General features: G+C 39.9%; 2 protein-coding genes across 2 annotated transcripts; both read left to right on the forward strand.

Moving 5' to 3' along the window:
• Positions 1-1,626: 1,626 nt before the first annotated feature.
• On the forward strand, positions 1,627-3,337 carry LOC117255689 (myoglobin). Its single transcript, XM_033624825.2, has 4 exons — positions 1,627-1,748; positions 2,354-2,443; positions 2,662-2,881; positions 3,000-3,337. The coding sequence occupies exons 2-4, from the start codon at positions 2,361-2,363 to the stop codon at positions 3,138-3,140; spliced, it is 444 nt and encodes a 147-aa protein (XP_033480716.1). The 5' UTR covers positions 1,627-1,748; positions 2,354-2,360; the 3' UTR covers positions 3,141-3,337.
• Positions 3,338-7,850: 4,513 nt separating this feature from the next.
• Positions 7,851-9,070, forward strand: LOC117250943 (myoglobin-like). Its single transcript, XM_033616901.2, has 3 exons — positions 7,851-8,006; positions 8,170-8,392; positions 8,556-9,070. Exons 1-3 carry the CDS (start codon positions 7,924-7,926, stop codon positions 8,694-8,696), a joined length of 447 nt encoding a protein of 148 aa, XP_033472792.2. The 5' UTR covers positions 7,851-7,923; the 3' UTR covers positions 8,697-9,070.
• The last annotated feature ends 13,987 nt before the right edge of the window (positions 9,071-23,057 follow it).

The following is a 23,057-nucleotide window of genomic DNA, read 5'->3' on the forward strand; positions in this document are numbered from 1 at the left end:
TCAGAGTGGGCTGCCCATGACAGGCGCTCTGAGCAGTTGGGGGGTTCGGTGCCTTGCTCAGGGGCACCTCGGCAGTGCCCAGGAGGTGAACTGGCACCTCTCCAGCTACCAGTCCACGCTCCATATTTTTGGTCCGGACGGGGACTTGAACAGGCGTCCCTCCGGTTCCCAACCCAAGTCCCTATGGATTGAGCTACTGCCGCCCCAATATAGTAGGATTAAGCAAAATGAAATAGAGGATAAAACCAAGCTAAAAAATACAATCACTAAAAAACTGCCCAGTCATGGCAGTGCCGGCAGCCAGAATCGGGCCAGCTGATTTGGCCTGATTGTGGGGCGCCAGTCATGCCGAGTCTCAACCAAGTCGGGCAACTGGAGAGCCCGGCTAATTTCAGCTGGCATGCCAAGTTCAGGCCAATTCTGGGTGAGGTCACCTGAGTGTAAATTATGATATCATGAAGGACCTGCTGCAGGACTGATGTATTTGACTGCATATGTTTTACACAGTCCAGTCAGTGCAGCTTATGCAGGATCTAATGGCACCTATTAGCTGCTGTAAAATCACTGTGAATGTAACATGGCAGACAGCACATCCTTTAGAAAAACTGTTGATTGCACAGTTAAATGATCCAATCATACTTGGCTTCTTGCACTAAGCACTTTGTTTATTCTCCAGAATACTTTGCTTCTTCCCCAGACAGTATCTCTGTTCGTGTTGTCACGTCTTACACGTTCGCATGTTTTGTGTTTGCTCCTGCAACCCCCATCCATAGAGCCTGGTTCTGTTTGAAGTTTCCACCTCTTGAGAAGATATTTTTCCTCACCACCACTGTCAATTGCTTGCATATTGGGGAATTGTTGGGTCTCTGTAAATTTAATTTAAGGGCATTTAAGGGTACTAGACTTGCTAAATACTAACAGTGTCCTGAGATAACTTTTGTTGGACAAAGGACGTGCGTCAACCATGGCGCAACCAAAACAGGAAGTGGATAGTGCTATCAGTGAAGGGAGTGGTGGATGAGATTCGTATCTTTGGAAACTGCGGCACTTACTCAGCTCTGAGGAAAACAGAAGGCAATCTGGTTGTCTTTGCCTCCTTGATTGACCCCCCCCCCCCCCCCCCCCCCCCCCCACACACACACACACACACACACACACACACACACACACACAAAAACAACCCTGCACTTCTATACTTGTGAGGACCCTCATTGACATTATGCAAATCCCATTACAATTACATGCCTAACCCAAACTGTTACCTTAACCAAACCCTTGTTTTAACCAAGTCTGAACCCGCAAGTGAGGACCAATGGGGATCTTACAAAGGTGGATGTACAAGTAAACACACACACACACACACACACACACACACACACACAGTCAGCATACTTTTCAATCTATGATCTACTTTATTCAGATGAGATAACTGGCATATAAAGGCTCAGTGAGATGAAACATAAAGTAAATCTTCACATATATTATTATGATACATAATATATGTATAATATTCATAGAGCGACATGTAATCCTATCAGAGATGATACTCACATGGAATCAAAAATTTCTAGGTTAAGATTAGAGGCGCTGTGGACATTTGAAGTGACGTGCAGAGAGACAGACGGATGGGAGGACTGGAAAAATTGTGTGACAGGACAGAGGGAGGGAGGGAGTATAAGAGGTGAGGGGAGTAAGTCAGGTCAACAAGAATTTGGCATAATCACAAAGGATATTATACTATTCTGCAGGTAGGTACTGCTTTTGGTAACAGTCTTATAATGGATTCTTAGAATAATTTATATTTATTGGTAAAATGTATTGAATTTAGGGTTTACTGACTAAATATAACTAGAAAAAAAAACAGAATTGTGGATTCATTAGAGCAGTATTTGGTTATAATTTGGCAGAGACATGGTTTTTATTTGTTGGATGCAGAGAAATGTCCCAGTGAAGATTGTTTTTGTTCATTAAAGGTAAAGAAATAAAGCACTTTTTAATTGCCAAGGTCATCAAATTAGAACTATTATAAACATGAAAAATACTGTGGAGAGAAATTAAAATCCAGATAACTGTCCTTGAGGAGATACTGAGGAGAAATACTTTTCTGTGCATCTTCACAGTGAATCCAGTTTCACTTCACATGATTCATTCTACATGAGAGCAACTGGATTTATGTATCCACCTATTTCTGGTTATGACTTGCCCTTTCATTCAGCAGTTTATAGCTGCTGGCCATCAAATAAGAAAAACTCCAAAACAAATAATGTGTGAAAAAGAAGTGTGAACTTGTTGTGAGCTAGGAACTTTGGTATGTTATTGTTATTATTAGCATTAATTATTTATTTTATTTTAGATCAATCATGGCTGATTATGACGCTGTGCTCAAGTGCTGGTCTGCAATGGAGGCGGACTACAGTGGCATTGGGAACCTGGTTATGAGGCGGTGAGAGGCTCAGACGAGTTAAAATTATTCTTTCCTGTAGGTCGGGTGCTTCAGAGTCACCAGGATTTTGGAAAACTCCACTTAGGATGCTTTTATTTATTTCCCTAACTGTTAAATCACATTTTTTGTAAGTTTTATTTGTCAATGTGAGGACATGAGCTCAGTGTCTGTTTTGTGTGTTATCTCTGATGAATCCTCACATTTCCTTTTCTTCTCAGTTTATTCAAAGAGTTCCCACAAAGCCTGAATCATTTCCCCAAGTTTGATGGCATGTCCCAGGCTGACCTGGCTAGTAATGGAGATCTCACTGCCCAGGGTGTCACTGTGCTGACGAAACTGGGTGAGGTGCTGAAGACCAGAGGCAACCACGGTGAAATTATTAAAAATCTGTCCAAATCTCATGCCAATCAACACAAGGTCCCCATTGGTCACTTCAAGGTGAGGATGATGTATATGAAGGAAAATGTAATCTGTTAATCTGCTGCATTAAATTTTTTGTGTCCTCCAACTTGAATTTAAAGCAGTTTGTGTGATTATCTTGGTATTTCCTCTCCAGGTGATGGCAGAGATTCTTGGTAAAGTCATGGAGGAGAAGGCAGGACTCGATGGTCCTGGGCAGCAAGCCCTGAAGAGACTGATGACTGCTGTCATCGCTGATATTGAGGCCAACTACAAAGAGCTTGGCTTCAGCGGGTGAAGATTAAAGTTAGGATAAAGTCATGCCAGGGGCAGGTGATAGAAAAAAAAAGATTGAGTTTTATTAAATAAATCAAATGGTGTAATCATCTGTAAACAACTAATCTTCAATGAAATGAAATTCATCATGGCAGACTGATGACTAACAACAAGCTGTTACTCTTTGGCACATATTACCAATAAAATCCTGTTACTCTACACTGTTTATTATTTTTTTTCTAGTTTTATTACTTTCCTCAAAATTAAAAACACACACTATACATATATTTTGGGGATTATCCAAAACTGCAGGGATTTTGGTGGTATATTAAACGTGAGACAGTCATTCTAGATTCTGATTTACTGATTTTCTGAATCCACTTATATTTTGGAATATATACCGAGAGGTATACTCTGTGGGAATGACTTTTCTCAAGGGTTTTATTGTCAGTTGCAGGGAAAATTATAACTAGTTCTGGGTTGCAAAATCTACCGCCTGAGACAGAGACAAATGACTGCACAATTGGAGATGAAAAAGTTTCCCTCTTCAGAACTTGATGATTGGCATTTGAAAATGTTAGATGAGTTTGATGAGACTGTGTGTGATCAGTGTAATATACTGGTAATAAATAAAACTTTTCAAAAACACACACTGTTTTATTAATCACCTCCTGTATCCATATGCTGAGGGTAATAGAGTTATAAATCAGATCTGTTGAACTAATTAATACTCAGTATAAATAATAAAGTATGAGAGAAATGATTTCTTGGCTAAAACTCGTAGTCTGGAAGCCAATCCAGCATCTGACAGTCCAGATAGGAATCAGGCCAAGTCTAAAAGTAACATTTAGTGTCTTGACACACACACACACACACACACACACACACACGCATGCACTCTCACGAACAAAGGCAAAAATACCACACGTTAAAAACCCCACTTGAACTCTGGATGTCCTCAAAGACCCTCATGCACAGTATTAGCTGTCAGTTCTTAGTCACCTGATCCAATGCATGTGTCCCTTATTTACACCTCTCATCTTTTCAGTTATATTACAGTCCATTCAATGAGAGGTTAATCTCACAAATAAACTTGTGACCTTTAACCAGGAGGCCACTCTTCGTTGACTGTGTAAAACCAAAAGTTAATGGAGTTATTTTGATAACAATATAGCGTGCTAGTATGTGAGGCATGGTGTGGCAGTGACGTATGCCGCATGATGTATGTTAGTTCATTTCAAGCCAAGCAATGATGGTTTTTTCTGAGCCTAACCACATGCTTTTGTCGCTTAAACCTAAGGAAATAAAACTAAAAACAAAGTGTTTATGTACATTGTAAGTCTATTTTTAAAAGAGCAGAAACTGTTAATTTCCTGTGAAAACAGAATGGTATATAGTAAAGACACAGTGCAACTAACAAGCATAAATTGACACGCGGTCCTCGAACAAATGAAACTGACAAACCATACCTACCACTTCATAATTTGGCATACACGTTCACTTACAACGCTCATCCTAACTGACAAAGTTATGCTTTGCCCCCAAATTGGAGACCAACATTACTTACTTGAAGAGGTTGTGACACGCTTATATTTTTAGGTGATATAGTGATATGTGAAACTAGACAAGCTTAGGCATCCCTCGGTTCCAGTCATGTTGACGTGGGCTAAACAACGCTGCTTTTGGTGAGGGAAAAACTGTCATGACTAATTTGAGCACTGAAAATGTATGATGACTTACTGTAAATGTGTAAAAAGAGAGTGAAAGTGCTGGTATTTGTGTTTTCATTCACATTCACATTCAAGGACTCCTTATTGTCCTTCAAGTTTATGCCTTAACAATGTTTGGTTGTATGACAGATAATTGCCATGATAATAACCTAACTATGAATAGCATTTGTGTGTGTGTGTGTGTGTGTGTGTGTGTTAGTACATGCATGCAGACGTGACACCAGGCACAGTGCCTCCAGTCACTGGCGGGGGGGGAGTCTGAAGTCTGACCAACTGTTGACAGAACAGAGGTCAGAACACTTACAGATATTCAACAGGACAGAGGACTTGGGTATAATCTGTGAAACACAGGACATTATTTTCATTTTAAATGAGGAACAGTCAAGGGGCTCATACCACATGTATTCTTGATTTTCTAAAATCTACAAAGTGATATTTTAAAGCTATAGTGCGTAACTTCTATAGGTCCGTAAATGTCCGTTTCAGCCAAGCCACTACTAGAGGAGATGACACAATGCTGATTAAGCCGATCGGCTCCTCTAACATCTCGTGGTATTTTTCAATATATATCATTTTTAGTTTGCGTGTCGACCGGCGACATTGCCGCGCTGGTGCACAGGAAATGCTTCCTCACAACAAGAAGGGAGGGGGAGGAAGAGCGGAGAGTGTCATAGCAGAGGTAGAGCGCAGGTAGAAAGAGAAAGCAACGTGGTGGAGAAGCGGCCGAGACACAGTTCAGAAGTGGATCCTACCACAAAGGCAAGTGTTACTCTGTGTACATGGAAGTGCCGCCGGCTTATTAGTTGTAATAACGCATTATCCGCTGGGAGGCGACAGAAGTTACGCACTATAGCTTTAATATACATCTTGGATCATGAAATGTTTGTCTCCTTAGCTTGGATGCCCAGTGGCACTATACAGCTGAGAGTGGGGTTGGGTCATATAGTTAAAAATCATTGTTCTATCATTATTATTTTCAGCATCACTATTTCAACAAGATTTTTTTGCAATGCCCCCCCCCCCCCCCAGAATCTCCATCTCAATTTAGTGAAGGGATGTGAGTGTCCCTTTGACCCTGGGCGCTATGTTGTCCATGGCAAATGGCTCTTGGTTGTCCAAGGCAAACTTTTCCCAGGGGAGCAGCCAGACCCAAATAACCCCAATGACATGACTTAAAAGGAGCTTGAATGGCTCACCCAGTATGAGGAAACTGGAGCCCCTTTCTGGAGCCAGAGCTGGGGGCAGCTGGCTGGCAAGCATCTGGTGGCTGGGCTTTGGGCCATGGGGCTTAGCCTGAACAAACATCATGGAGCTGCTGCACTGTGGGCCCACCATCCACAGGGATAGGCATTGGGGCCGGGAACCCTGGCACACTGGCCCCTGGCATTGACAACCAGCTCTAGGGACATGGAATGTTACCTCTTTGGTGGAGAAGGAAGTGGAGTTGGTGTAGAAGGTGGAGCGGTACCAACTAGATATAGCTGAGCTCAGCTCTATGCATATACAATTACCGATGTCAGTCAGTCTCTCTCTGCATGTGTGTATGTGTGTCATTTGACAGATCGTGACCTGGGACTCTGAGGTGCACATGGATGTTGTTCTGTAGTGTGTAAGCTAGCTAACCATATTGTTGGCTATGTCGGGCACACTAAAGTGTGAAGAGCAGAGGAGGAGCGAGAAAGAGAGGAGGATGGTGATGTAAGATCAGGTCACATTACCATCAGCAAGTAATTCAATATGAATAATAATGATAAATAACAAATAAATATAATGAATATCATGAGGTCACTGTTTAACGATAATGGTACTGAAATAGCACACCTTATTGTAATCCACATTTCTCTGTTCTGTTCTCTTCTCTGTAGTTTTCTCCTCGAATCTGTCTTGCATCTCCATACGGTCTATAGACTGCATTAGAGCTCTGATTCTCTGTCCAAACTAGATTGGGCCAGCTAGGTTTCGGGCGGGCTGGGCTGTAATTTCTCATTCTTTCCCTGGGCTTGAATTGGGCAGGGTTACTGCACCGTGTACACTACCAAGGTGCGCACCCGCAGTCTTTCATCTTGTGCCAGACGAGATGAAGGACTTCTAAAGTAACATAAGGAAGAAAGGAAGGAGAAGTGGTGTGATGAAATGAGTCAGCCTTTAGCTTGTAGTCAGTTGTTTAATATTGAATATACGTATATAGGCTGCCAAACCTGCTGCCATCAAGGAACTATGGGTGGAGGAGACATTGATTATTGCTGTGTCTAACCAGCCAATATTATGATATTGGCCATGAAAACTGTCAACTGCCCCACATGAGAGATGCTGCCTGTCTGTCAGTGTCGGGAAGCAGCCATAAAGCGTAAACAATTGGAAAACAATCAGTCAGTAACATCACATTTCAAACTATTTATCAGCAGGCTAGCTAACATTAGCTAGCAAGCTAGCTTTCCATGTGCGTAACACCTGGCATTGCCACCATTCAGCATGAAAACTGTCTGGGCAGGCAGTGGTCACTCACCTGCATTCGCTCATGTGTGACCGTACCCTAACTTAAAAGTTAGTACCCTGAACTGATGTTAAGTCATTACACGAGTCCATATTATTCATAAAAGTGTTTTTATTACAGCTAGATCAGAAGCAGCCAGTATAATGTTTCCTCACATTCAATTATTTAATAGTCATCCTTCAATTCCAAGTTTCAGTATAACCAAGATAGCCTAAATGATCAGCCCTGCTTTTAATATCTTTATTTCATTAAATTAAAAGTGTCCAAGTATCCAAATTAAATCTGATTTAACTTCACACGAGTCATGCAGGGCTACACAGCGGTTATGTGACCGACTACATGAGAACAACTGAGGTAGTAGAAGTATTCATCTATTCCTTGTAATGACTTGCCCTTTAGTTTTATAATTTCTGGCTACTGGCCATCAAATTAAATGTATTAAAAAAAAGTAGGTGTGAAAAGGAGGTGTGACCTTGTTATGACTTTGCTTTACTCTGATTGTTCTCTAATTTCTCGAGCAGAATCGGTCATCAGTTCTCATATTGGTGTTTTCCAGACATGTCTCTTCATCTCCTCAGACCATGGCTGACTATGGCATATTGGTTAAACATTGGGGTAAAGTGGAGGCAGACTACGATGGCCATGGGAGCCTGTTTATGACCCGGTGAGTGGCTCCAACAAGATAAGATTATTCTTTTCTGTAGGTTATTTCGTCACTTAACTGTTCCATCATAACTTCTGTAAGTTTTATTTGTCAGTGTGAGGACATGCGCTCAGTGTCCTTAGTGGTACCACAGCCCTGTTTTTCACACTTCCTTTCTTCTCAGTTTATTCAAGAAGCACCCAAATACCCAGAAGATGTTCCCCAAGTTTGCTGACATCGCCCAGGCTGACCTGGCTAGTAATGCAGATGTTACTGCCCTGGGTTCTGCCGTGCTTAAGAAACTGGGTGAGGTGCTGAAGGCCGGAGGCAACCACGCTACCATCCTCAAACCTGTAGCCAAAAGCCATGCAGAGAAGCTCAAGATCCCATTTGATAAACTTGATGATGTACATGAGGGAAAGTTTTAATTTAAGTAGACCACTGTGGTGTGACCTTTTTTCCCACAGTCTGTTTAACTAGAAGTTGCATCTCTTCCATTTCATCTTTTTTGTGTCCTCCAACCTGATTTTAAAGAAGTTTGTGCGATTTTTATTTGTATTTTCTCCTCAGTTGCTGATTGATGTGGCTGCTGAAATCATAAAGGAGAAGGCAGAACTCGATGCCGATGGGCAGCAAGCCCTGAAGGGAATGATGGCTGTTGTCCATGCCGACTTTGAGGCCACCTACAAAGAGCTGGGCCTCATCGCCTGAAGATGAAAATCATATCAAAGTCATGTAAGACGCAGATGAGAGCCAAAAAAAAATGATCTTTTTTTTTTATCTTTGGTAAACAACTATTCTGCAATGAAATGAAATTTATTACAGCACCACCATAAATTACATCCTTAAATAATACTATGAAGATCATAAAGAACAGAATGCATCTTTTATTGCAGCATTATTGTGTTGAATTCTGTGTAATGGTGTAGGTTTTTCTGTTACTGTATCCACTCCTAACTGTAACTGTAACTGTTTTTATTACAGTTAAATGAGGTTGATATTTTTGCTGAGAGTCTTGACTAACAACAAAACTCTAAACCTTTTCAATATATTACCAATAAAATTCTGTCACTCTGCTCTGCTCATTATTGTTTAAGTTTTATTCCTTTCCTGAAAACTAAAAACACACACTATACGCATGTGTTTGGGTATTCTCCAAAACTGCAGGAATTTCAGGAGAAGATTAAAAGCAAAATAACTGTTTTATCAGTCATTCCAGCGTATCATATGTTGGGATAATAGAGGTATACTCTGGGAAAATGAAAACTGTTTCTTAGATGAAAAATCAGCCTGTTACACGGGAACAATGGACTAAGAGACAGAGGCGGATGTGGGCCTACATAAGGGAAGGAATGACTGCACAATTTTAAATGAAAAATGATTTTTTGCGCAGAGATAGACACTTGTATTTTTTTATTCTAGCTAAATAAAAGAGTATTCAATATTCAAAACAAGAAATATATATATATATACTTAATATCTAAAAATATATAAAACATCTAAGCCTTTTATTACTATCTTCTTTTTATCTGTTAATTTCTTGTAATAACTTTAATACCTTCTTTAAGGGACAGTTCACCTCAAATCAAAAATACAAATTTTATTCTTACCTCTAGTGCTATTTAACTTTGTTTGGTTGAGTCTGTTAGTTTTGTGCAGGTCTGAGAGATCATTGTTCTGCAGAGTTGCTGTGCAGCATCATGTTCTTAATAGCCCTGATATGCAGCAAGCAGACCAATATTTGTGGATACCAGAGCACAGTATAGAGCAGAATTATTTGTCATACATTCAGGAGGCAGAGAAATGTCCTTGTAGAGATTGTTCAAAGAAATAAAGCAGTTTTAACCTATAAGATCCCACACCTATTTCTCCTCGAAGGAAAATTATGGGGGTCATAATTCTGACTAAAAAGATCCCAAAGAAAACATTCCTGACATTTAAAAAACAATGTCACCCCCCAGTGTCAAAGATCTGTAAAGTGACTCATACGTCACATTGGGCGTTAATGGTAAATTTAATCCTCAATACAAAATGAGTTTGCTTGACAGTCTTTTCTTGCTTAGTAACACACTTAGGTCTTTTTATTTGGATTTCCACAAGTGTGTCAAAATAATAACTTTACCTCTGGGGTTCAACCACAAAATCCTCCTTAGAGTTGTTTTACAACACAAAAATTTGCACACCGCCGCATATTGGAGGTCTTCTTCACAAATAACTGTAGCTGTAAAAAAGTGAAAAACTGACATTACTATTACACTTGGTCAAACACAAAGTGCATTAAAAGGGCAAAACATTCTTTTGTGTCAACAACATCATGTTTGAACTGTTGTTAGCACCATTTATGGTAGTTTAGCCTAGGCTGAATGGTAACAGTTGAAGCAATTTCTTTCTTCCATGAAGCAAAGACACACATCACATTTCTCACAGAGGGTCTTGGTTGTAATGATCTTGCATAATTTGCAGCGGCCCTGCCTATCACATTTCACAGGCCAGTGTGCAACTTGGTCCAAGCGAACATCATCAGGAACTCCAAATCAAACTCTCTTGGGCAGTGGTGTAGTGTTAACTGATGAGATGGGTGTACTACTAGGTAGATAGGTAGGTTACTGATGAGGAAGTGGGCATACTCTCCTATATATTACAGTGGATGTTTAGCTAATAGGTGGGTATACTGTAACTGGATAGAAAAAGAAGTGGGTATATCCCATATACCTGAGTATACCCTCCACTACACCACTGTCCTTGGGTGGTGGAGGTGGAGATGTGGTGCTGAGTGATGGGCAACCCCTTTGTGAGTGCAAGACAATAAGGCTTGATGCCACCTCTGCCTGGAAGCTCCTTTATTTCATTGGCTTGTTGACTTCAAGTAGTTTACAGTTGCAACGATAGAGCAACCATGCAATTACCAATGCAAGCATTATGGTCTGCCAGAACAGGTACAGGCACACACACACACACACACACACAGGAACAGGAGTTGTGCTCCTCTGGGGTGACTTCCAGGAATTGTTTTTGCGAAACATCTTGAGCCAGGGGTGGATCTTCCAACACTTATCCTCTGCTTGGCTGTTTGACAAATCAGTGTTATCAGTGAAATGTAGGGATCAGAGGTGGGTAGAGTAGCCAAATATTGTACTCAAGTAAGAGTACTGATACTTTAGAAAAATATTACTCAAGTAAAAGTAAAAAGTAGTCATAAAAATAATTACTTGAGTAAGAGTAAAAGAATATTTGGTGAAAAAACTACTCATGTACTGAGTAACTGTTGAGTGACGTCTGATTTATTTGTAAAATAAGAACATGAACGTAATCAATCAATCAAAAATAATAATCTGCAAATTCATGTATTTTAAACGATACCCCTTTAACTAAAACAAAAATAAATTAAATCTTTACAAACATAAATCAAGGCACAAGAAACACAAATATATTCTTATACTGTACATATGTATATGTATATATATATATATATATATATATATATATATATGTGTGTAATTATGTACTCAGAGGTGGGTAGAGTAGCCAAATATTGTACTCAAGTAAGAGTATTGTTGCTTTAAAACAATATAACTCAAGTAAAAGTAAAACGTATTTTGCATTAAAACTACTCTGAAAAGTACAATTTATCCAAAAAGTTACTCAAGTAAATGTAACTGAGTAAATGTAACTAGTTACTACCCACCTCTGGTAGGAATGCAAGCAGGGTCTGAAAACGATTGTGTGACATGTTGTCGGCCACCATGGAGCATCTTGTGTCATTTTCCCAGTAGCCTTGATTCCCTGGCAGCTGACAAAGACCCATGCATAGGTAGAGGCAAATCAATATTTCCAGTTCCTTAAGAGTGGTGTTAACATTACTGTGGTGTTCAGATTTTTGTACACTGTACAGATTTGTTTGTTCTTTCAGTAACTTGAGCATGTCTGCTGTAATGAACTTCCTGAAATACTCCAGAATGGTGTGAGGAGTATCTGGAGGTGTGGCACTCTGACCTTTAAATGTACATTCAGGGGCTTCAAATTGTTTCTTTCTCCAAGAGAACTGTTTTTTTCCTTTAACACCAGTATTTTGCTGCCCAGGATTCATCTTGGGTTGTGGTTCCTCAGCTACATCACTTGATTCACAATCGTCTGAATCACAGGACTAGACTCATCACTCTCTATGTCTTTGCTGCTGGGAGTATAGTCAGGGTCCTCAGGGTCTTCATCTGAGCTATCTTCACATCCCTAAAACTCATTGTCATCTCCTTGGATGACTGCTAGTGCATCTTGAGCACTTCACAACTTCTTGCTATTCATGCTACAAAAACAAATACAATGGTGATAAGATATAGACAATATATTTTGTAGTGGAATCTTGTTTGTTAATTTATTTTACTTACTGGGGAGCAACAATTGTTTCTTAATTTAATTAAGTTAAATTATCACAGCAGAACATTACATTTTTTTCTTATTGTGACAAATACGTCACATGAGATTTTTTGTTTAAAGACCTGGTGTGATGTATGTGTCACAGCGATATTTTTTCCTCATTTGGTTTATATCAAATTGCTCAAAGAATGTGATCAGGACAGGATAAATACTATCAGGGAGTTGTAATTGAAAGAAAACAATTGATAAATGGCTTGAATCTTACTTTTGGAAACAAAAAATAAGCTTTTTAAAATTAGCTAGTTCTGTAACATGTGCTCATCAGGCACACAGACATCTTAGAAATGTTGTCATGGTAACATAAACTCACATGACATGTCACATGACCACATCAGGATGTTCACTATGTGTCACTTAGGGACTCCATGGGTTAAAATGGGGGAAACAGTTGAAAAGGGAAATTTCCACCACATTTAAAGAGGTGGTGACACCTGTGTCACAGTGGGTTTAATGTGTTTAGTGACAAGATCACCAAATGAAAACTACTATTAACAAAAAAAGCACTATTGGGAAAAATAAAAATCAGATACCTGTCCTCAAAGAAATATGGAAGAATAGGCTACACAGCGGTTACATGACAGGTGCCGTGAAAACAACTGAGTTCATGTATCCACTTATTTCTTGTTATGACTTGTCCTGTAATCCAGTGGTTTATGACTGTTTGCCATCAAACAAACAGGACAAATTCCAAAACAAAGTAGGTGTGAACTTACAAGAAACCTCTCAGAAACAAGATCTGTTGATTGTGTTGAGGCCCCGTTTATATGATAACGATTTCAACTGGAAACGGTAAACTTTAGTTGCGTTTTGGCCGATCGTTTACACGACAGCGGCGTTTTGGGTGCCTGAAAACGCAACGTTCTGAAAACAGGTTCCAGAGTGCAACTTTTTGGAAACGGCAGCGTCTCCATTGTCATGTAAACTTGCAATACGCAGTTCCTCTGAAAACGGAGACTTTTCGCACATGCGCATTACAGTTCCAGTCACTAGGCATGCCGACCGTCACAACAACAACGGCGAGCTCTGTTTGTGCTGCTCACCCTGTTGATTTGAAGTGAAGTGTAGATCTGTTACTGTAGCAACTCCACCTCGTCGTCCATCCAGACAAAGTTATCTGTGCATGCTTTCGCCATTGTGTCTTCTTTGTTTTGGTTTGTAATCACTGCGTTGTAGAGGAAGGCGCTTCAGCGCAGGCGCATAGCGTCATGCTGTGGTGTTGCTTTGCAAATTTACACTGCCACCGATTGGCCTGGCGTGCATACTATGGCGTTTCCAGTAGATTTTGCGGCTCCGTGTGAATGGGGATCGTTTCAATAACGTCATCATATAAATGCAGAAGTTTTGTAAAACGCAAAGGACAGACTTTTCCGTTTTTAGAGAAACCGTTGTCGTCTAAACAGGGCTGTTAGTTTTGTGCAGGTCTGAAAGACAATTTTCCAATCATTCATTGCTCTGCAGAGTTGCTGTGCAGCATCATGTTCTTAATAGCTCTGATAATTGATGTTAGCTCTGATCTGATAATCGAGTAATCGAGTCATGATTTCTGGAAAGAGACGTTGCTGTTGAGTTTCTCAAATTTATTTTTTGGCGCTTTGAGCAGCTCAAGCTCAGTGCTATATAGTTCAATCAGGAGACACACATTTTTATAGTAAAAGAATATTTATTAACATGTGCACATAAGAATGCAAAATGTGAAAAGTCTTTGGTGGTTAGACCCCGTAGATTTAAGGAGGGTGATGAAACCATAGTCGAATAGGGACCTCCCCGCCCAAGTCGACATGGTGGTGGTAGTGCTGGTGAAGATGCGATGAGAGGAAGATGGCTGGAGGTGAACGGGGTGGAGGAGGGTGCGAAGATTCTGCCTAAAATGATGGCTGACAGCAGCAGAAGAGAGAACAGATTTAAACATTTGCAGTGGCATCCTGATTGGCTGAGAGAGATCGTGGCAAAGTTTGATTGGATAACTAGAAGAGTGAACACCCATAGTCAGCTGATTAGAGGAAGCAGTGGTAGTAGGATGGAGAGAGTTATGAATGAATGAGCACAAAGAAAGTCTTCCTGATTGAACTTACGCTGAGCTTCATTTGTATTACACTGGAGAGAAGGGAGACATCTGTACGGCTGATAGCTCCAACACTTTGCAACTGACACCAAAACAATGTAGATTGATAAATAACACAAGTAAAATGTTGAATGTGCTTTGTTGACAAAGAACATCTGAGACTGTGTGTGATCAATGTATAATTTTGATACTAAATAAAATTAGTAGAAAAACACACACGTACACACACACACACACACACACACACACACACACACACACACTTTTATCATTCACCTCCAGCCAATCCAGCATCTGACAGTCCAGATAGGAATCAGGCCAAGTCTAAAACTAACATCAAGTATCTGCACACACACGTACATGCATGAACTTTCACAAACAGATATGCACACACTCACTCATAAAACCCCCCACTTGAACACACCAACGGCACTAATGACCCTCCGACAGAGAATTATCTGTCATTTCTCAGTCACCTGATCCAATGTGCTCATGGCCCCTGCTGCTGCATGTGTCCTTTAGTCAAACCTCTCATCTTTTTGGTGATGCTAAAGTCCATTCAATGTGAGGTTTATCTATACTTTTAACCCCTGAAAACAAAACAGCATCCTCTTACAGACCCTCATCACAAATGGCATGAGTCTATTACTGTAACTTTGTTTGGTTGAGTCTGTTAGTTTTGTGCAGGTCTGAGAGATCATTGTTCTGCAGAGTTGCTGTGCAGCATCATGTTCTTACTAGCCCTGATATGCAGCAAGCAGACCAATATTTGTTGATACCAGAGCACAGTATAGAGCAGAATTATTTGTCATACATTCAGGAGGCAGAGAAATTCTTGAACTTCTTGTAGAGATTTTTTTTTGTACATTACGTTCAAAGAAATAAAGCAGTTTTTAAGTGACAAGATCACCAAATGAAAACTGCTATTAACAAAAAAAAAAAAAAAAAAATGTTGGGAGAAATAAAAATCAGATACCTGTCCTCAAAGAAATATAGAAGAATAGTGAAGAAACATAAGTCTTGATTACACGCTCTATGACAGCTTTATGAGCATCCAAACCAAAAGTGTGTCTGATTTCACTGAACATGAGGCTACACAGCGGTTACATGACAGGCTTCATGAGAACAACTGAGATTATCTATCTTCTTATTTCTTGTTTTGACTTGCCCCTAAATTCAGTGGTGCATGACTGTTTGAAATAAAAGATAAAGTCCGCACACCAGAAACTGCTCCTTGAACAATTCATTCATGTGTTACGTTTCGGGCCCCTGCCCTTCGTCAGATGCATGACTGATCAAATCAAACAAAATGATGTAGGTGTGAAAAATAGGTATTAACTTGTTGTGATCCAGTAATTACATTATTCTCTGATTGTTCTCTTATTTCCTGAGCAGAATCGTTTATTATGTCTCTTCATCTCCTCAGATCATAACTGACGATGACATGTTGCTTAACTACTGGGGTCAAGTGGAGGCGGACTACAATTCCCATGGGAGCCTGTTTGTGACCCTGTGAGGGCCTCCGACAGGATATCATTCTTTCCTGTAGGTCGGGTGTTAAACTGTTGTAAACTGAAAGGTGTACAGATGTACTGGTACACCCCAAAAACATCCAAAAGACATGAGGCGCGTGAGTCAGTGTTATCATTTGACAGCAGATTCATTTGTGAGTGAATTGTGTGCATGAATGAAGGAAGAGAGATGACTGCCAACAGCCAGGTTCCCACGGGAGACTGGCTAGGTGCTCCAAGTTTCACTAATTAACTCATCATACCAGGGATCCAGAAGTCAACACCGAGACAGACAGATAAAGAAAAAACATATGCATGACAGCTGTGACAGCTGGCGTCATCCAAGGGGATGTGGCTAGTGACCCAACTGTTTCTGCCCTGGGTGCCACTGTGCTGAAGTGTGTGCTGAACTTCTTCTTGAACAAACACTCAGTGGATTTTGGTGGTCAAAGGTCAAGGTAAATGTGACCTTGCATCTGTCTCATTCTTGTGAATGCAATATCTCAAGGAGGTCTTGAGGGAATTTCCTTAAATTTGGCACAAACCTCCACTTGGGCTCAAGTATGATCTAATTAGAACTTGGTGGTCAAAGGTCAAAGGTCAAGGCCACTGTGACCTCACAAAACATATTTTTGACCACAACTCAAGAATTTATATGTTAATTATGACAACATTTCACACAAATGTTTAAAAAGGGTAAATGATGAGGTGATGACATTTTTTTGTCAAAGGTCAGCTTCACTGTGACATCATAATGTTCTGGCCATTACTCAACACCATATCTCAGAAAGAGAAGGAGACACATTTGGTTAGATACTGAATTGGTGACACTTATCTTGGGTGCCCACCTTGAAACCGTGCTGATTGCTGAAGATGTGTAGGAACCATCTATGTTTTAGAATTTGTATTGTCTATTGTCATGGTTACATAATGAATCTAAACAGACATCGTTGCAAACTGTACCTGCAACTTGACTGATTTACGGAGGCATACAACCCCAAACCTGATTTCAAAGCACCTTGTGTGTATTTTTTCTGTGTTGTCTCTTCAGCTGACGACAGAGATCATTGGTAAAATCATGGAGGACGCAGGACTTGAAGCCACCAGGCAGCAAGCCCCGAGGAACATTATGGGCGCTGTCAAGGCTGATATTGAGGCCACTAACAATGAGCTGGGCTTCAGCGGATGAAGATTAGGTTAGGTCAAAGTGATGCCAGGGGCAGATGATAGAAAATGCTGCATGCAAGAGCTTTCTTAAAAAAATAAATGGTTTGATCATTGGTAAAAAACTAATCTGCAATGACAGGAAATTCATTACAGCACCACTGTAAATTACAGCCTTAAATATTACTATGAAGATCATAAAGAACACAGTGTATCTTTTATTGCAGCATTATTGTGTTTTACCATTACATTTTTATTACAGTTAAATGAGGTTGATCTTCTCTGGGATTCTTGACTAATAAACAAACTGAAAACCTTTGCAATATATTAACAATAAAATTCTGTCACTTTGCTCTGCTCGATATTTCTCAATTACATTTCCATGTTTTATTCCTTTCTTGAATATCAAAAACATACTATTGACAATTTTTGGGATCGTCCAAAACGGCAGGAATATTGGGTGAATATTAAACATGAGATAGCAGTAATTTTAGATGTTGATTTGTGTTTGAATTCACTGTATATACAGTGGTGGAAAAAAGTTTTCGGACACCCTTAAAATTTTACACAATCTCAAATATTATCATGAAATATTTGTGGAAAAATCTTTTTTGTGTTTCAAAAGGTGTGGCTGCATTAGACAGATATAAACAAATACAAATTATATTTTTTGTTTATTGTTTACAAGAAAAACTAACAAAACTAAATTCTTGACAGTTTCAGTATGTCAGTTCTCAACATTGTCGGTATCAAAGTCAACAAATAACAGAGAATATGTTCAAAACTGAACAAAAAATAAATAAACCATCACATCATCAAATTAATATTTAGTAGTCCTGCCATTGGCACGTAGTAGAGCTCTAATCCTGGCTGGCATGTTCCCCACGAGCCTTTCACACTGTTGAGGGGTAATCTTGTCCCATTCTTCTTGAATTACTGCTTTTAATTCTTCTAAATTCTTTGGTTTATGCTTTGAAACAGACCTTTTGATAATCCACCACAGATTTTCAATGGGGCTCATGTCCGGGGATTAAGCTGGCCACTCTAAGACCTGGATACTGTGCTCCTGCAGCTAAGTTCTACTGGCCTTGGATGTGTGGCAAGGGGCATTATCTTGTTGAAACATCCAGTTTTTACCTCGACGGAACAGTACACGCGCAGAAGGGAGCATGTGGGTTTCGAGAATGGTACAATACTTGGTAGAGTTCAATGTGCCATCACAGACAGTGAGATGACCAACACCAGCAGCACTCATGCATCCCCAAACCATGATACTGCCTCCACCATGCTTGACAGTAGGTACTGTACATGCTGGAGATAATGCTTCGCCTGGCCTTCTGCGTATCCTCACATTAGTAGGAGGAAGATAAAGCTGGAAACTGGACTCATCTGACCACAAAATCTTCTTCCAATTCCTGGCTGTCCAGTTCTTGTGTGCCTGGGCCCAACGACGCTGGGCTAACCTCTGTCTCTCATTGATCAGGGGCTTCTTGATAGCCTTGTAGGACCTTAAGCCATGATCTAAAAGTCGGCCACGTACAGTGAACACTGGACATCAGTTTGGTTTGACCACTGCTGCTGAAGCTCCTGTGATGTCATTTGGCGGTTTTGCCTGCACATGCGGATCAGGATGCGGCCATTTCTTGCTGAAGAAACCCTTGGACGCCCAGATCTTGGTTTATCTTCCAAGCTGTTGGTTCGTCTGTATTTCTGCAGAGTGTATCCAACTGCTGAAGGACTGCATCTGCACTTCCTGGCTATCTGGCGGCAGCTGTACCCTTCCTGGCTGAGAATCTTTATCTTCAGGCGTGTTTCCTGCGTTAGGTTCCTTGTTTTAGCCATTTTTGTGTCTGAAGAACTTTCAAATGTGCTGGCTTTATGTAGACACGAAGCTTGGCAACAAAAATTGTGTCTTTTAATAAAAAGAACGACCTTCATCACTGGTACCAAAATGACCCAATACTCAAAATTTCTTATGTATTTTTATGGAACCAATCAATTTTAAGTTTTTAATGGCTTTTTTAGGATTTATTTAGTATTTTGGCTGTGACTGTACTAAAAGAAATTGCACTTGAAGACCTAAGAGTGATTCTTAATGCAATATTTCACAAATGCATGGGGTGTCCGAAAACTTTTTCCCACCACTGTATGTTGGGATATACAGTATAGCAAGCTATATTCTGTGGGGATAACCTGTATACCTTCAGGGTATTATTGTTAATTGCAGGGAAAATAACTATTACTGAGTTGCAACATCAACCCCCTAGAGTGGAATAATGGACAACGAGACTGAGACAGGTGTAGGCCTACATAATGGAAGAAATGACTGCAGAATTTTAAATGAAAACGGGTATTTCTGAGCAGGGATGGACACTTGTAATTCTGTATCTGGCTGAGTAGAGGAATATTTAATATCTAAAAACATAGAAAATACATATCCCCTTTTTCTTTTTTCTTAACTTGTCTAATTTCTGTCCATTTTCTTTATTTTCTTTAGATAATGTTTTCCTCTCAGAAACCTTGATTGGAAATTAAAAATGTTAGATGCACTTTGTTGTTAAGGAAGATCTGAGAACTAACCCCACTGTTGTAGTATTCACCACCATCGATGCTAAGGGTAATAGTTATAAATCAGTTCTGTTGAACTAATCAATACTATAAATAATAAAGTATTAGAGAAAAGATTCCTTGGTGAGAACTCACCCTGAAAGCCAGGCCAGCCTCTGACAGTCCAGATAGGAATCAGGCCAAGTTTAAAGCTCTTATCATAAAGTGTCTGGCAGTATCACAAAAGACACTTACGCTAAGTATTATCTTTCAGTTCTTAGTCATGTGGTTCGGTGTGGATGTGACCCCTGTTGCTGCACGTGTCCTGGCTTTAAGAAGCAGATTAGGTGAAACTTCTCCCATGTGCCAAGTGTGAACTCCCAGTGAGACTTCCTTCAGTTTTCATAGTTCAGGAGGTTTTTAACGGGACTAAAATTATCCCAGGAGGTCTCCTTCTATCTACAACAAACAGACCAGGTGGTTTAAACCAGTAAAAACACTGAATGAAGTAGTTTTATGTTACAAATCAGTGTTTTTACAATGCTGTTTGGCACGCCACAGACGGGCTGCTAGCCCAGCACCTGCTGATGTGTGTTCACTTATTTTCTCTGACAACTTAAATGTAAACACATCCGAAATAAGAATTCCAACATGTTATTTCCATGGCCAAGGAAAGTTCAATCATTATTGTCAACATGAGTTACTCTCTGCCAAAGCCAGACAACAGAGAAGCAAGTCTCAAACTTGTGATGTCAAAGGGTATAAAGTCGGGATGCGCGATAATATCGGCATGTCATCGGTATCGGGCAATATCGGCTTTAAAATGAGCAGAATCAGCCAACATGCCTTTTCTTATTCTGCACAATGAATGAATATTACATATATTGAAAAGTAATGTATTTCATGTCTCCATCTGAGGGTGGGCCATCACGATAAGAGTATGCATACATAACAAGATGTTAATTCCACAACAGAAGAAACATGACAATTTCTAAAATCAGTTGGGGAAAAAAGTGGATTCATTGGTGTTGGTATCTGTCAAATGAGTTAAATATCTGCATATCAGACATCAGCAAAAAATCCAACATTGTACATCCCTAGTATAAAGTCTGGAGCTGCTTCATAGACAGAGAGAGAGTCTGATTTTGTGAACCCACAGAATGTTTGTTTTCTTTTTAATACCCGAATGACATTTATTCTATTGTTATGTTCTCAGTTCTAAATCAGACAATGTACCTGTATACCCAGAACATTCCCCTGCATGCTCTCAGTATCATCTAGAACATCTTTCCCAATTTATTGTCTATGGAGTGGCTCCAAACTTTATACTTGATGACATCGTAAATTTGAGTTCTAGCACTCTTGTTTTTGGACTTAAGAGAGAGTTGTTCTCCCTAGACCATGAAATCAGTATGTATGCATTTTGAAATTGGGGTTAGTTCCCCTTTAATTTGTGCTCTCTTTTTTTTTCTGATCCAGATCTTTTGCCAAATTATCCACAGAGGTCTCCTTCTCTCCAAAACAAACAGACCAGGTGATCTTAACCAGTAAAAATACTGTACAAAGCAATTTAAAACACATTTAAAATATTTAACATTTAAAAAATGAGGACCCGCTCCCTATGTCAGTATAAACAGCTCTGTTCTAAGGTGATGGAAACTTAACGATTCTGTTTTTCAGGTGATTATACACTAAAGAAAACATAATTATTTTATTCCATTTCTACCAATGTATCCCCCCCAAATCCTACACACTGGACCGTTAATTAAACCTCTCATTATTTTGTTGATATTACAGTCCATTCACTGTGAGGTTAATCTATACTTGTAAACCCTGAAAACAAAGCAGTGCCTACTTGCAACCTCTTGTCACAGAATACTGGGGGGCACACATCTCCAATCCTGGGAGTGGTTCTCCCCCAGTGCTGGCTACAGCCTTGCATCTCATCACCACTCAGGTTTATGTGGAAACCCTTTGACTATTGAAGGCGAGATAATGAGCCTGAATTGGACGGAACCAGACTATAAAGGCTAAAGTTACACATGATTTGGGCTACAACAACAAAAGATAATTTGACAATTAAACAATTGAATGTGGGGCCGAGAAGGCCAAGAAATGTCAGACAGTTATTAAGCAAATCATGTTTGCTTAGTTTGAACAACCTTGGATGGGGAAATGTGATAAGGGCAAAGTTATCTATAGTAAATATTGTGTGATATTGGGCAGAGCGAGCTGTGGCACAACGCCAAGTATTAAGGTAAAACAACGCAAGTGCTGGAAACGGCAGGAAATCACACACACCATACACACACACGGAAAGTTAGGTATTATGTTTGTCTGAGGAGTATAAAAATGCTTGGTGAACTGCTGCTTAATTGTTGCGGTGTGTGAAGTTGTAAGCTGTGTTTACAATAAATACCCACTGAAGGCTGTGAACTGACCTCATGTCATTGAGTCGTTTTTCAACATGAACATTTGGTCTATAAAATGTCAGACAATGGCAAAAATTACCCATCACAATTTACAGATATATAGAGAGATATTCCATTATGATGACGCTTAAGAGAGGAAAGCTAGCAGCATGGCTTGTATGGATGGAAATGTTGGGCTGTCAGTCCGCCACTTTGTACCAGACTGAACTTTCTGTTGGATGAATTGCCATGACAAACCCCAGAGGATGAATACTTTGGTGATGTGCAAACTTCTTCTTTAGCACCATGAGGTTAGCATTTTTGTTTTGTATTGAATTACCCTGACAACTCATCAATTAGTTTGGACATGCATGCATTGTTCGGGCACCCTCATATTTGTGCAATATTTTAGTTTATGAATAAATTCCTGCAAAATGACAGCTTTTCTTTTGGTCGTCTGATGGAGTATTACTACACTGAGCAAAACTTAAATGCAGCGCCTTTGTTTTTGCTCCCGTTCTTCACAGGTGAAAGTTCAAGTTTTAAGACTTTTCATGCACGCAACAGATATATTCCTCTCAAATCCTGGAAGCAACTTTTTTATATTCAGTGTCAATGAGCACCTCTCCTTTTCCAAGATAATCCATCCACCTCACAGGATAAAGATGTTGATTAAACAGGTGTTACTAAACAGGTGTGCCTTGTGCTGGTCACAATAAAAGGCCACTCTAATATGTTCAGGATCACACATCACAATGCCACAGATGTTGCAAGTTTTGAGGGAGTGTGCCATTGGCATGCTGACTGCAGGAATGTCCACCAGAGCTGTTTCCTGTGAACTGAATGTTAATTTCACTACCATAAAACACCCCCATGTCATTTCTGGCAGTACATCAAACCATCCTCACAGCTGCAGACCATATGTAACCACCCCAGCTCAAGACGT

The sequence above is a fragment of the Epinephelus lanceolatus genome, chromosome 3, assembly GCF_041903045.1.
Source record: "Epinephelus lanceolatus isolate andai-2023 chromosome 3, ASM4190304v1, whole genome shotgun sequence".
Lineage (NCBI taxonomy): Eukaryota > Metazoa > Chordata > Actinopteri > Perciformes > Serranidae > Epinephelus > Epinephelus lanceolatus.